This window comes from Artibeus jamaicensis, unplaced genomic scaffold (assembly GCF_021234435.1).
Source record: "Artibeus jamaicensis isolate MK-2021 breed Jamaican fruit bat unplaced genomic scaffold, CSHL_Jam_final contig_391, whole genome shotgun sequence".
Taxonomy (NCBI): domain Eukaryota; kingdom Metazoa; phylum Chordata; class Mammalia; order Chiroptera; family Phyllostomidae; genus Artibeus; species Artibeus jamaicensis.
Genome location: NW_026521814.1, coordinates 23,829,185 through 23,845,121, shown reverse-complemented (window position 1 = coordinate 23,845,121; position 15,937 = coordinate 23,829,185). Strand labels below are relative to the sequence as shown.

Below are 15,937 nucleotides of genomic sequence, written 5' to 3'. Positions count from 1 at the left end.
TTGGTTTCAGATATTATCAGACTGAAAAAAACTTCTAATTTTGGAAATAAGTACTTTATAAATGAAAATATATGCAACAGGACTTCACAGGATTTCAGTTATTACAACTAAAGCTGAAAACTGCAGTGCTCATCCGAAGGAATGGTTCTAGCATTTCTCCAAATAATATCTACTTTAAATAAAGCCACTGAATCCACTTGTAAATTATTTCCCCTTGGCTGTCACACTATTCAATATGCTTTCAAGGAACATGATGATGAAAGAAGAAAAACACCTCTTTCTAACATAACCATACTGGCAAGAACATCAACATTATCAGTATTCAAAGAATGTCTTGGCAGGTTAAACCTTCATAAAAAGAAGGAACACTATCTAATCCAAGATGTCAAAATAGCAATAGTACTTCTCATATTATGTGTAATACGATTGTTTGTTGCTAATGCAAAAGAAATTTCAAAAGAAAAAGAAAAAAATGCCAATATTATCATGTTTAAATTTTAAGCAAAAAAAATTCTTCAGAAAGCACATAAAATATGATAAAAGTTAGCATGTTTAAAAGAAAAAGACTAAGACCAGAACTGTACTCACTGTTCAAAAAGATTTAATAAAATATGGCAATGTAATTTTGGGAAGTTTAACAATATACTTTAAAATTTCAGGCACAACAGCACTATTAAAAAATAAAAAGGTAGAAAAGCAATTTGTACTGAGAAAAAAATGAAGATAAGACTGCTTGATGTATTTTAGTCTGTGACTTTGTTGTGTAGTAATAGCTAATACCTAACTTTACTGTAAGGCTTTTGATAATCTTACATTACTTTCATGGTATAATACTCTCCAGGACTTGAAATTACTGAAGGCCATTAACTTATGTTAGCTCAATACACTGTAAGTTCAGATACACTGGCCTCCAAAAATAATAAAATGCAGTATATTATAAAATCCTTCTTTCCATTACCCAAAGAAAACACCTATATTGATGATCTTATAATAGCTGGGAAAATAATAAAAACTTATCCAAATCTTTTGAGCTATATATATATATATATATACATATATATGTGTGTGTATATATGTATATATATATGTATGTATATAAATATATTGTAAACTTTATATATATGATATACATATTTGACTATTCATTTCCGTTACATGAAGCAATAATCTTGTTTTATTCTTAGATTGTTTTCTCTTACTGAACTTTTCTCTTTAGTTGTACTCACTTGTATAAATACATAGTTCCTATCTTAATATTTTACTTTTCCATATATTTTCTCTTCCTGATCATTGTTTCTTCTGTCTTGGAGCTTTTCTTAATAGGGTACACTGAACTTTTAGTTACTAACTGTCCTTTGGATCAAGAGGTCATAGGGTTATTTATATTAGCAGGATGAGCCTCCATCCATCAACATCTTGAGGAATCATAGCATGGTAGAGTTGGAAGGGACCTTAAGGTATCATTTGGTTGAGCTCTATGCCAGAAGGAACAGGTGGTTGACTATTCTTTATGCTTCTTTCTTTTTAATATTTTTATGACCAAAGATTTTATCATAATATTTCATAGGAGCCTGGTTCAATACAAAATCTTCTTAATAACACGTAAAAATATATGGAGTAGAGAGAAAACTGGATGAAAATGGTTCTAACCTAAGCACTATCTATCTATATTTACTTACTAGAAAATATAAAATGATTTCTTTGATTATTCTGGGAGAACAATTCCTTTCATTACTCTAACTTTAAGTTCCCACACAAATAGAAAAATGCTGTCTAATTCACAGTTATTTTAAGTGCTCTGAAACCTGGAAGAGAACTACATAAATAAATAAAGACCTGAAATTCTGTAAGCATGTTAGTTTAAAATCCCATTACAATAATTTACTAACTGTGCAACACAGAGAAAGTACTGAACCTCCCTGAGTGAATTTCAGAGGACAATTGCAAAATGGGTATGTCTACCATACCTTATTGTTCCTGTGGGTTATAGGTGTTTAATGCACCTACATAGGTCCTGGCATTATGCAGGTCCTTAATCAGTGTTAATTCCTTACTACCCATCAGACTTTCACACTTCTGCTATGGTTCTGATCTTCTGTTAATTATTTCAAGAACACATGTAGAATTTTATGAAAAACAATCAGAAATTATGTAAACCTTTCTTTCCTCTGAGATTCATTAATCAACAAGAGTTCCTCAACAGCCCTGCTTTGAAAAATAGGAAAAATAGGGTAGTGATTCCTTTAAAATACAAACTCTTTCAAACAAGAAACAGTATAGAATAGAGGATTAAAAATGTCCCTTAAGTGTGAACTCTTAGAGGAAAAGAACAAATCTTTGTTTTTATATTTATGAAGCACTCAAATATTTCTTGGATGGCCCTGGCTGGTGTAGCTCAGTGGATTGAACGCGGGCCTGCGTGGGACTGGGAATCAATCGCAGTTTGATTCCCAGTCAGGGCACATGTCTGGGTTGCAGGCCGGTTCCCTGCAGGCCAGTTCCCAGCAGAGGATGCACGAAAGGCAACCATACATTGATGTTTCTCTCCCTCTCTCCTTCCCTTCCCCTCTAAAGATAAATAAATAAAATCTTTAAAAAAAAACAACAAATATTTCCTGGATGGAAGAGTTTGTTGGTGGAATGCAGATCTTAGAAATCAAGAACTATAGATTCAGTCAGATTGTATATAAATATTAGGTAAAGAGTCTTTATTTACTAAGATTAAACTAAACAAATGCAGGAAAAATTTTGAAGATTATATATCTAACTGATTTAGATAAAAATACACTGTCCCTTTATTACATATACCCCCCAAAAATCTTATAGAAGAACAATAACACTTACCTTGTTATGAATAAAGAGAATCCTTAAGTCAGGTTTAAGTATTGCATAGCTTATGAGGAGATCTAAGACCTTTTTTATTTCATCTTTACATTTTTTAGCAGTTGAGTAAAATTGCCTTCTTACAGGTAGATTCTTAAACAATCTTAAAGCAGTTACAGTTGTACCTATTGACAAATAAGAGGAAAGCATATTTACATGTGGAGGGAACTCCAGATCTTCAAATCCATCCACAACCAGTAATTAACCCCTCTGTCACTGAAGGTCAGTCCTCTTCCAACTTTGGCAACCCAAGAAAGACTCAACTTTCCAAGCTATTCTGATCCTGGGCTAGACAGACTCAAGACAGTCTTCTCTTTATAACAGGACTGACCTACTAAGAATGATCTCTTGTATATGGTACAAACAAGAATAATCTTATTTCTACTACTGCAGAGAAACATGGGCTCAAGAGAATGTAGTATCTTAAAAATTCTGCTGGTATTCAAACTACCTGGGGATGCTTATTCTACACTTTAAAATATAACACATAGGCATCTATATAGCATACATAATAACCTTAATTATTTCACAAAAAATTTTTAAAAAAAAACATCAGTGTGTGATTGTGTCTCATGCGTCTCCTACAGGGGACCTGGCCCGCAATCCAGGCATGTGCCCTGACTGGGAATTGAACTGATGACCCTTTGGTTCACAGGCTGGTATTCCAGCCACTGAGCCACATCAGCCAGGGCTCACAAAAAATTATCTGAAATATCTAATTGCCTGGCTTAATTTATGACCATCATCTTCTGAACAAGTATTCAAAACGGAATTTTTTAAACTGAATTTATTTAACTAAAAGTTGAATAACTAAATGTTGAATAAAAGCTTAAACTAAAAGTTTTAAAAATTATACTACATAATTAGCAAGTTAATAATTAGCTGTTGTTAAAAAAAACTTGAAATCAGGACCATATTTTCCTCCAAATTGTTTATCATATAACAGTTGTTCTAAAAGTTATTATCTGCTAATTTCAAATATCTGGATGACCTGTGAGTTTGGTATGAGAACTATTTTTTCTCTTGACTATGAATCCCATTTTCCTTTCTTTCATGACTCTCAATATTCTTATTTTTGCCAGACATTGTATGTAAAAGAACATTAGATAATGAAGTTGATAACACTTTCCTCCAGAGAAGGCACTTCGACTGTCAAGCAGCTAGAATGAAGAGCTGATCTTTTCAATATAATCAGGAGTTTACTGTGTTGGAGCTAAGTTGCCTCTTCACTTACTTCCAGTTTACTTCCAGTTTCAAAATCTTGAAGATGTGAATATGGAAACAGGTCTAGTCCTCTAGAAGGGTTTGGGACCTCAGCACTGAAAGAATTTAAGAGCTTTCTTTCTGTCTTTAGCTCAGTCCCAACGTTCTTCATCACTTGCTTGCTCAGTAAAAGTCCTGAGATTTGGCATCTGGGGCGAACTAGCAGTGTTTGAGGATCCCATCTTCTAATCTGTCAAATCAACTCATGTGTGGCTATTAAAAGTTCAACTGGTTACTCCTAGGGCCATAAAAGATCCCTTGCCTATAGCAGGTCTGCTCTTTTACCCGCTATGCCTCCAGGTTCAGTTAATGTTTTCAGGGATGCCAAGTGGCCACCAGTCTCTAGTCATAGAAGAGGCCATCTTTCTTTTCAACTTAATTCACTTAAATTTCTTTCTGACATAATTCCCCAATGGGTTTTTTAAAATACAAATTTTAAAAATTGTGTTTTTCTTGCTACACAGAGAGCAAAGGTCTCTTGATATCTACATCTATCAGTCTTCTCTTGCTGAAAATGCATAATCCCATCTCTTCTGAACTATCATTTTCAAACTCAAATGTTCTTTTCTGCAAATTTTGCTAAGTTTCCTCTTGGCAACTAGTGGCTGCTTTTTACTATTATTACCTATTTACTCATCTGTGGCCTCTGCTAGTCAGTTCCTTCACTCATCTGAGTTCTCTACTAGCCTGTGACAAATATACTGGTGTACACTGTAGCTGTGAAAAGATGGTGTGCAGGAGGGCAGGGAGAAATCAGCAGCACAAAATAAAATGTGTTCATGAAAGAAGAAATATATGTTGATTTTTAAAGTATGTTATATATCAAAGACCACACTATACATAATCCATATATTAACTGATAATTGCTTTTAGCAGCTAAAAATATCCTCAGAGACCAATAAGCCAAGAATTGTATGTTGAAATAAAACTTAATGATGGAAAATTTTGCTGATTCCAAATAAAATATTCAGCCTTAAAAAAAAGTACCAAGTGATACTGACCTATAGGGAAGAAGCTCTGGTATACTATCATATTTTACAAGAGAACTGCTCAGCTCTCTAACTTTAGCACATTCTAAAAACATCAGAATTAAACAGCAGTTCTGTGATATGCTTCCTATTATATTTTTACACGATGCCTATGATACGCCATTAACATAGGCAGCTATTTATATTCCTAATGTAAAGACTTATAATTACTTGAATATATCAGTTTCCTTAAACTATTTAATAAAGTTCCATTCTCAAGATTAAAAAAATCTTTCAATACATGCACAATCACACAAAGCAGGGATTTACAAAGAACATGATGCTCTATTCTAATAACAGGGTAGGGAAAGGAAATAGCCTCATCGGAGTACTTTAAATATACTACTTTTGACATCCAAGAAATTCCTAAGGCAGAAGAACTAGGAGGTGTTAAAAGAATTTTTCCAGGATGGTAAATCAATTTAGAAAGCTTAATACTGATTATCTAGGGTAAAGGGAATAGAAATGATGACAAGAAATAAATGACTAAAACAAATATTAGGGTACTTGGTAAAGGAAGTTAAAAGCTGAAGACTTATTTTTATATTTCTTATTTTTTAAATGTGTTAAAATAAAAGTGATCTCACTTACTAAATGACATACTATTAAACACATAAATCATTCTAAATGGCCAAATTAACCCATAAAACAAATACCTATACCAGAATTGGAATCTCCGGTAAACTATTTTTAGACATTTAAAAAAAATTTTTTAAAGGAGTAATAAACTTTCCAATGCTTAAAAAAGATTCTCTTGCAAGTTGTCCCTGCATCTACAGTTAGGCTATCTACAGGTGTCATGTTATCAGATGATACGAGGAGTAACTGCTAAGTAAGGATATTTACACGACAGCAGAACTTAATCTACAAGAACTCTAAATGCACAGGTATTAATTAAGATGGCTGAACTGTAGTTTTAGCTTACACAGAAAATATTTAAATGGAAGCTAAATGACAGCTGGTGGTGAAATGTGAGTCCGTGATTCAATCACTCAAAAACTATCAGCAGTAAGGCAACATAAATGTAAAATGCTTTTGAAAGTGTTTGTGGATTTCTATAATATGTCCGCCTTGAGCAATCTGAAACTAAGAGCTTAATTTTTTGTTGTTGTTGTTTTCCCAGCCAATTAACTATAATTAGGAAAAAAAAGTGAGCTATGAAAGGCAATTACTACTAGTTTAGCGACTACCGGATTTCCAAGTATGCTGTTTCTTAAGGTGAAAGAAATACTGCTAAAGAAAGTATGGTTCATTTATCGACTATGGAAATCCCTTAATATGCAAACCTGATCTCACTTACTAAGAATAGAAGACTTAAGTTAAAAGAAAAATCAATCAGAAAACAGGCAAAGATCGGGATTCCATATTTAAGAATTGTTATTTCATAGTTCTCATGGAGAGGAATACAAGAAAGCATGAGAAGTGTAAGTGATGCAAAGCCACTCACTGGCCATCCAGATTAGACTGGCTACTACTAAGATAAAAATAAATACATTTAAGTTTTATAAGGTGACTAGATTACCTCAAAGTACTCTACTTGATAGCCACTCAAATATCTCCTAATGGTTTCCTAATTTGAACTCCTAAGAACTGGGGTCAGAGCATTTCTGGAGAGGAATCTTATTTTAAAATGCCTCTCTTTGTCCCAATCTTCCGTATATAAAAAGAAAAAGAATCACAACATTATTCTTAAATAAAATATGTACATTATTATACATCAAATTAATCAGTAATTAGATGAGCTCATTTCTTTGAATTGAATTAGAAAAAATTTTATTGTGTTTTCTTAGGAGTTTTATTTACTCTTTCCCCCATGAGGATACAAAAATGTTATTTCTTAAAGGAAATAACTAATCAATAACTAATTGGAGGTATATAAAAAAAGAATGAGAATTTGATATCAGTGTTAAGATACAAGAAAATAAATTTCAATGAAGACAGGTCGTTTGAGAAATAAATCCAATAATTTAACATTAAAACTGCAGGGAAGAAACCATAAAAATATATAGTACTTCTTTGATAAATTACAGGGAGGCACCACAAAACTAAAAATGAATTTACAATACAAACTGGAGAAGGGCAAACAAGAACAAAAACACAAGTCCCTTTTCAGATCTACTAATTCTTTTGGATGGAACTCCAGAGAGGTCAGACCTTTAATATTCTTTTTTTTTAAAGATTTTATTTATTTATCTTTAAAGGGGAAGGGAAGGAGAGAGGAAGAGAAATATCAATGTATGGTTGCCTCTCATGTGTCCCCTGCTGGGAACTGGCCTGCAACCCAGGCATGTGTCCTGACTGGGAATTGAACCTCGATCCTTTGATTTGCAGGCCTGAACTCAGTCCACTGAGCTACACCAGCCAGGGCACTATTCTTTCAGCTTTAAACACCCTATTACCACAAGTTAGCAGTGTAAAGAAGATTAAAGGAGATATGTGAAATGCAAGCCTGAAGAGATTTCCCGCCCCATTAGAGGTACTTAGAAACATAAAATGTCAATTAAAATACAACAAAATTACTTAAACATATAAAACACTAAAAAACTAAATGACCAATAGCAATAATTAATATATTTATTTGCTTTAAATAATACGGCAAGGGAGAAAGTAGATGAGGGTATTACATGAAATATTAACAATGGGTTAATGATTGTTTAAACTGAGCGATGGGTACACTATCCAATCGACTTACACACATTTGAAGTTTTCTGTAAATATATATTTTAAATTATTTAATCACAGTATCTTGAAGGTATGGATTTATTACCATAATTACCAAATCAATAATGTTCTAGGCATTTCAATAAAGTATTATCCCTTCATACATAAAGAAGACATACTAGTCCAGCAAGAGTAAAATAACTGCTCTCACAGTTTTTACAGAAGAGTAAAAATCCACGTTGTTGTCCAAAGTCTTTCCACAGTTCCTCTTGAGACGAACTCTAAGTATTTAGGAGACTGGTGGCTAAAGTACAGGCTGGATGTTCACTTGGAAGTTAGCTAGCTATTATCAAGCCCGAAGCAATACATCTGAATATCAGGAGTGAGAATTTTAAAAAATAAACCAGTAGAACAGAAAAGGCAAAGAATGCTATAAAGCTACTCTCTTACCTTGACCAAGATGTGAAGGTTTTTGAGAAACTATGTGGCCACAGCCATCTAAAACATACTGGGTGCTAAAATTATCAGCAGCTGTCCTTGTTGTAATTAAAACCTGGAATTTAAAAAAAAAAACCTCTAATAAAAGTATAATTTTTGCAGAGATCTCATTATCAAACCAGATTTAAAATAGTTACCATATATTTACTTAATATTGAAGAGTTTCAGTTAATAAATTCTTATGACCACTTTTTTGTAATATTGCTTCAAGTTACAGTAAGAAGCAATATATTTTTAGGTTAAATTACTGATTTTTAAATACTTTACTCTAATTAAAATACTCATCTATAAACCAGTACACCTGAAATGGCTATTTTTATTATATATACTGTGTGACTCATTTGTAAAAGCAAATACCTCAAATGCATTAATTTGCTTTTTAACAGACTATTTGCATAAACTTATTAGTAAAGTAAATAATCCCTTTTCAAAGTGATCATTCCCTCCTTTTATAATTTGTATAAAACTACATCTCTGTATTTCAAGTTAGTGGCTCAAAGGAATAAAAACATACAAATCAACACATACATATGCACGCTCATATTTTTCTTAAACCCAACCTTTCAATTAATTGTTTAAATGTAAAATTTTTATTAATTAAAAAACTTTAGCATTGAAACATATAAGAATTTTATTCACAACAAAGCATTTCCTAAGATTTTTAGAGTCACAGAAATATAAACTTATGAAGATCTGCATTCTCCCCCAGCTTTCTGCTTACATGTATCCTGAGATTTGTAGGAGAGTATAACAACAGTAAACCATAACCTCGCCAGAAAATACCATAGGCAGGGAGGGAGTGGGGATGCTGGCAAGGAGAGCAGGGTGGATTCAGAAAAGAGTAGCCTCCTCACACTGCTGGTGAACAATGATGACCTCAAATTGGAAGCAATCTTTCTTAGTCATCCTTAGTCTGAGTACGGCTGATTATCTTATATCTTAAATCTATACGGCCCTGAACGGTGTGACTTAGGTGGTTGAGCATCATCCTGCAAAATGAAAGGTTGACAGTTCAAGTCCCAGTCAGGTCTCAAGCCTGGATTGCAAGTTAGGTATGAAAGGCAACTAATCAATGTTTCTCTTCCTTTCTTTCTCCCTCCCTTCCCCTCTCTCTAAAAACAAGTAAATAAAATCTTTTAAAAATATCTATATAATTTAGAAAGAAGCTGCAAAGATCCTGCTCCACTGCTAGAACTTAACTGGGTCCAGTTGAGTCTACATCTGATGGTTCTGTCACCCTGTCCTAACCATGGTTCTGTCACCCTGTCCTAACCATGCACCGATTTACTGTAAGCCATATGGCTCTGTGGAACATGTTGGTACCATGCAGGCAACTGCAAAGTTACCAGGAAAACATATGGCTTCTCTAGAGGACAGTACTAATATAGTTTATTAGATTTTCTCTGAGGGTGATATCCACAAAATCCATACTAGGGGCACTACTTCAAGCTGCTATTTTTGCAATAACTGTTCTCTAATAATTGTAAGTAATTATTTTACTTCTTCCAAAAATATAATCCATGTTTCGAAACTGTATAATTCAATTTTTTTCCTGGTAATTAATCTTCTCTGCTACATCACAACTCCACTGTGTCTAAAGTGATTTCTTCTAGTAAAGTCTGTCAAAATAAAGAAAACAGATTGCTAGAAATTTTCTTAGTCTCTAATCACTTTATGATTATCCCTTTAAAAACAATTCTACATTTAACCAACCACTTCTCCAAAATGCCAACGTCAACTGAATTCTATTTCTATTCTCTAAAGAGCTAGCCACCTGACCTAAAGTTGGTGTCACTGAGCAAAGGCAGCCCTGGAACTCTGAGTTCTAGCACTAACTCTGCCAGTGGCTTGCTAGATGGTTCTGAATAAATTACACTATCATCGTTAAGGGGAGGGTGATGATAAGATAAAGATGATGCTAATACTCTATAGGATTACACGGGTTTTGCTTTAACTACATCAAAACACTTTACATATATTAACTTGTTCATACTTTAAAAATATTAGTGAGCAGGAAATATACTCAGGCCTAGATGAATAAATTGAATTACTAAAAAGCAAAACAGAACTTATAAGTCATAATGTAACATTTATGTTAAATAAAAATATAACACAATATTATTTTCTAACATTAAACTTTTTAAAATTAGAATGTGTAGAGTACTATGAAAATTTATTTAGACAGGAAATGCTTTGCAATTCACTACTAAAGTCAGTGAAGCATACAACACATAAGCATGTTTCATAAATTCATGAAATACAGTGTGTTCCTCAGAGGAAGGAATTGTATTTCAAGAGTCTATTTCATCATATGACCCTGTGTCCAAGGCAGGAAACCTTTTTTTGGACCAGGCACAGGTTCAGAATCTGTAAGCAGTCCAGCAGCTAGCACATGAACTTGCAGTAACTCCACCTCAGAAGTATCTCTAATATTACATATTATTACCGATGCCTCTTAATGGAGACATTGAGGAATTGTGGCAGTGAATGAATCTAGTGGTGTTAATAAAAGAAATAAGAAAATTTATTTAAAGAATTTTGAAAGAGGTTTATTTTAAAAGAAGTTTTAGAATTTCTCAGAGGACCTTAGAGTCCTCAGTCATTAGCTCTCACTTACTAAAAATGGTTCAGTTACTGAGTTTCAAGAAATTATACTACTATTACAAAACAAGTTACACAAAAGCATTTGAAGTTGAGATAAGCACATTTTTCTAAATGTTTTAGATAAAAAGTAAATTATAAACTTAGGATATATCCTGGTAATTCATACAAAAAGTCCTCCCTTGACAAAAATTCATTTTAGATAATTATGTTACAGTTTTGTTTTTGTTTGTTTTTACTGACTTTTGGAAGAATGGCTCAAACAAACATGAGTCTGAAAACTAAAGTAAATAAATGGTTCTCCTGATTCAAGTGAAATATGGAATTTGCCTGGATGACTGAAATATCTTTTTCTTACTGTGTGTAAGTATGCCTGCCTGCCTGTGCGTAGCTGTACACTAATATAAGCACTGTGACATCAGAACCTTCTCCCTGATACTCCACTGGGGGAAACCAGCAACACAGAGATCTTGGCTCTTTTTCCCTCTTCAACAGAGTTCTCTTGCTAGTGAGGAGGTTGTATTTAGGAAGCAGAATCTTCCAAAGTTCCTGTGCTTATTCTAACTGAAGCTCTACTCTCGTGGCTCTAAAAGACATAGAAAGTACTCTACACTGTGCGGCAAGAGGCAGGAGCCATCAGAATTATACTAGGGGCTTCCTCCAACCCTTTTACAGCTAAGTGGGACCACTAAGAAGGGAAAGGGAGTCTCAACTTCACCTTCAAAACAGAATGACTCAGCTTTTCATTCTACCCCCTTGAAGCCAAGGAGGTATAATGTAATGTAAAACAATAACAAACATACAGATCCCTTATTAGCTCATCACACAATTAAGTACTGGGTATTCTGACAGATCAGAATACCCAGTGCACTGTAACCACTGCTAGAAATGTTAGATGAATAAATCAATAAACAGGAGTATTACACAGAGGATGGCTGGAAATTCTAATTCTTCTAAAGGAAAACCAAAAAAACCACAGTCTTATGAAACACAATAAAGACCTTTGGTGAAAATTAGAAGAAATTTACCTAAAAATGGCTGTAAAAATTTAAAAGGATTTCCCCCAAATATTGAAGAGCTTGTATAAACTTTGACAATTGAGGTGAACTACTGCTTGCCAACAAGGTGATGACCAAGGCTGATGATATCACCACCTATATGATACAACTGCATACAACTTTCCATCTTCAACCCCAAAGTAAAAATAGCTTTCACTGTATGGCACATGACAATATTCAAGACACTCGAATATGTGTTATTTTCTTTGACCTTAAAATCATTATCCTCACTTTATAAATTAAAAAAGAAAAAACTCTCATAAAAGTTAACCTGTTCTATGCCTTTGGTCAAGTCTCTTATACAAACACTTGGGAATGAGAATTAGGTTTCTGACTCCCAGTTCAGAATTTGTTCTGATTTTCAGAAAACAAAACAAAAAGGTTCTGCATTCCTCCTAAAACTGAGGTATAAATTAGCCTCCATTTAAAATCCAGTTCAAAAAACTTGTATGAGCTTTTTAAACATTTCTTTGGAGGAAAAATATTTTTACTATAATGTATATAAATTATCTACTTATAAAGAAGTAAAACATATTACTGTTTCATGTGACAAGAACAATATATGCATTATTCATAAAAAATTTAATGAATAGATTAAAACAGAATTTTCACTCGAGTTCATTCTACTTAGTATGCTTAATAATTAGTACTATAAATTTATCACCAAAGAAAGATGACAAACATAGCAAAATTATTACTTTACAAAAAACAATAAATTTCAAGAGAAGTTACACTTGATGATATCATTTAAGAAACCTCATCAGTGAACTTCTGCTAGTCACTGTATATTCATCATCAATTATGAAATCAGTAATTCCATTTTAAAATACCAATTGGATACCCTGTAGATATAAAGAGTGTTTTTATACTTTTGGACTGTTTGATTCTATGATTGAAAGTCATTTTATTATTGACAAACTAGAAAACTGCCCATTCTTTTAAAGTGTATAAAGAGTAAAGAATTAGATGTGTTTTAAATTCCTTTGGCCAGTTCTGCTGAAAGTCTACATTTTCCTTTTTATAACTAAAATTATTAACATCTTTAAAATGATCTAACAAAAAGTAATTTCAACAATTGGAGTTTTGGGGGAATAGCTGGTTAATATTGTGACAAAAGAGAACCCCAATTACATAAACATTGGGGCAAAAATATGTTTACTGCTGTTTGTATGGACAATGATAACAATTATTAATAGATGATAATACAAGAATAATCTGTTTCCAGCTCACAACCATAAACCCACTTTTGCCTCACCTTGTCTTATCAACCTGATAAGCCTGAGATGATTTACATCCATATAACTTTAATACTATCAGCATCAGTTAGTTTGGCAGATAAAATAACCAAATCATTAATTTTTATTATGTAATTGCAATCTCTATCCGACAATTCAAAATAAATTGGAGCCTTAAAATAAATATGCAACTTCTATAAATGAGACTTCACTTGAGTGATGAAGAATGTTCATTAAGTTTAAAAAGTGAATTTTCCCAAAAAAGCATTCATTAAGTCTTCCTGAGTAACAACAGTATTTATTTTTTAATGTAATTGATCTTAACTAGCATATATTACTTTCTGAAATACTATTCAGAATCCTCCCTACATAAGTTCCAACTTGACTTCTCCTAATAACTTATCTATTGAGCTTACCATTGCAGGCCTGGGATATTTATTATTTAAATAGGAGGCACTTTAAATTTATCAATACCTTTCTAACACTAATAAGAAACCAGCGTGGCCCACTGTGGAAAACTCAGCACTGGGAAGCATGAAATTGGAACTGAATTCTCGGTTTTACCATCAATACACTATTTATCCCAAAATAAGTCGCAATTTCTTCCTTTCCTTTCCCTTCCCCCCTCCTCTACTTTTTCCCTCCCCTCCCCTCCCCTCCCCTCCCCTCCCCTCCCCTCCCCTCCCTCCCCCCCCTCCCCTTCCCTTCCTTTCTCTCCCTCCTTCTCTCTCTCCCTCCCTCCCTCCCTCCCTCCCTCCCTTCTTTCTCTCTCTCTCTTTTTTGAATCTTTATAGGCGCTTTATTCAGGTGGTCAGCAATCTGAGAAGACAGCAAATTTGTACCCAAACACACCGTCTACAATTTTCATATTCCATTTTTACTTCACTGTATACAGTTCCTCTGAGGTAAACTTAGCATAGCACCCTACATACAATGAAATATTAGCCAACTGATTATGAGACTGTTTTGAAGCTGGTGTGAAAAGAATTGGCATTTGGTCTTCAAAAGACTTCAGTTTCCTTATCAATATTATGAAACCAAACCATAAAACCTCATTGCAGAATGGCTTACACATGAAGTAGACTGAGATGGAGACTAGTGTGGGCAGTTACTCAGGAGTGTTCCTAGGATGATCTTCCATGGGGACACAGGAGAAAGAGAAGCGAGGCTGTGCCACAGTAAAAGACCTTGATTGACCCCAGGGGGACACTTGAGCACAGATAGTATGGCAGAGTTGTGAATTGGAATGAGCCTTTACAACCCATTTTCAACCAGTCATTGGATGTGGGTGCCCTCTATGCTATGAGTAAGGTAACTCTCTTTAGCTGAGGGAAGGGCAAACTCCAGAGGGAGACTCAGCTGTGAGCAACCCTCCTCATGAGGGTCGAGGAGACTCAGCCTCACCTGAACCCTCGCTGTTTCTGGGCAACTGCCAAGACTCTTAGTGGCTGGGAAAATGAGTGCTCACTCCTGAAATGGGGTTCTGGGTAGTGACTAGGGTCCATCACTACTACCACCAAAGTTCTGTATTTCCTTTGGCTTTCAAACCTAAATCATCGAAAAATTTTGTCTGTGACAAAAATAATACATATAGTAAAATACCATTTAGATCCAGTTAAAAAAAACAGGTAGACCTAATCTATGTTGATTAGGCTAGAGAATCTATATAGAATCTACAAGAATCTATATATGCCAGAATAGCAACTACTTTGAGGGCTACTGACTATGAGGGGGCATGAGAGAACCCTCAGGGGTGCTGACAAGAGTCTGTATCTGGAACCAGAGTATACATTTATAAAAACTCACAACACATGTATCTGTGTATGGTTCCACCAAGGATTTAAAGCACAGAGATTCCACAAAATGTTAATTATTTTCTATAAACATTTGACATTGCAATGTAAAAACTGAACATAATTTTTTAAATTTATAGTCTTCTATTACTGTGATACTTTGACAATTCTTTTACTCTCTTTGTAATTTTGATGAGCAAATTATTTTAAGTATTTATATTCAAGGCATTCAAATGCCTCAAAAATGAAACAAAAGACAAAATGATAAAAATAGGTATCGAGTGGGTTCAAGTAATCAAGTAAAGAAACAAAATAGAGAGTACCACTGCATAAGGACTTGCAAGACAGCCATCTAAAACCAGAACTACAGTGTAGATTTGGATAAATCATATGGCCTATGTGCAGTATACTTTAAAAGACTAAGTATAGTGCTGCCACCTAGCAGACAAAGCCAATAATGACTATTTTCAGTAGAAAGGGTCTTAGAAAATATAGAAATGCTAAATTACATATGCCAAAATAAAGCTTCAAGACAACCTACCAAAGATGGAAAACAGCCAAAAAAATCAAATATTATGTTACCAAACAAATTGTATGATTTCTAAAATAGTCACCAAGAGCTTAAACAATAGTAGTACTGGGAGCTACTAGTACTGGTACAAATCCCATCCCACTTTTAAAACAGGCTCTTTCTCCAAGATCCCAGGGCTATAGCTTCCCATATACAGTCTCTGGGGAGAATGATAGGCAATATCCAACTGTATCCTCTACTCACTCTTCCCTAAAATCTCATTGGAGGCTCGGTGAAGTTTAAATAAATCAAGCGCTAAGAAAAATAACAGAAACACAGGGTATGCTAGTTTGGGGATAAAAGTTTTAAGAAGAGTGCACTTAAGGAAAAACCAAGTCTTCCCTCC

General features: G+C 33.9%; 1 protein-coding gene across 2 annotated transcripts in view; it reads right to left on the bottom strand.

Annotated features, from left to right (window-relative positions):
* Positions 1–15,937, bottom strand: part of PMS1 (PMS1 homolog 1, mismatch repair system component) — an 88,667-nt gene that overhangs the window by 54,002 nt on the left and 18,728 nt on the right. For both annotated transcript variants that reach the window (XM_053665165.1, XM_037162970.2), the window contains exons 4-5: positions 8,286–8,388; positions 2,845–3,008 (exon numbers count right to left, since the gene is read on the bottom strand). In XM_053665165.1, the coding sequence (XP_053521140.1) occupies positions 2,845–3,008; positions 8,286–8,388 (267 nt within the window). The remainder of the gene's footprint in view (positions 1–2,844; positions 3,009–8,285; positions 8,389–15,937) is intronic.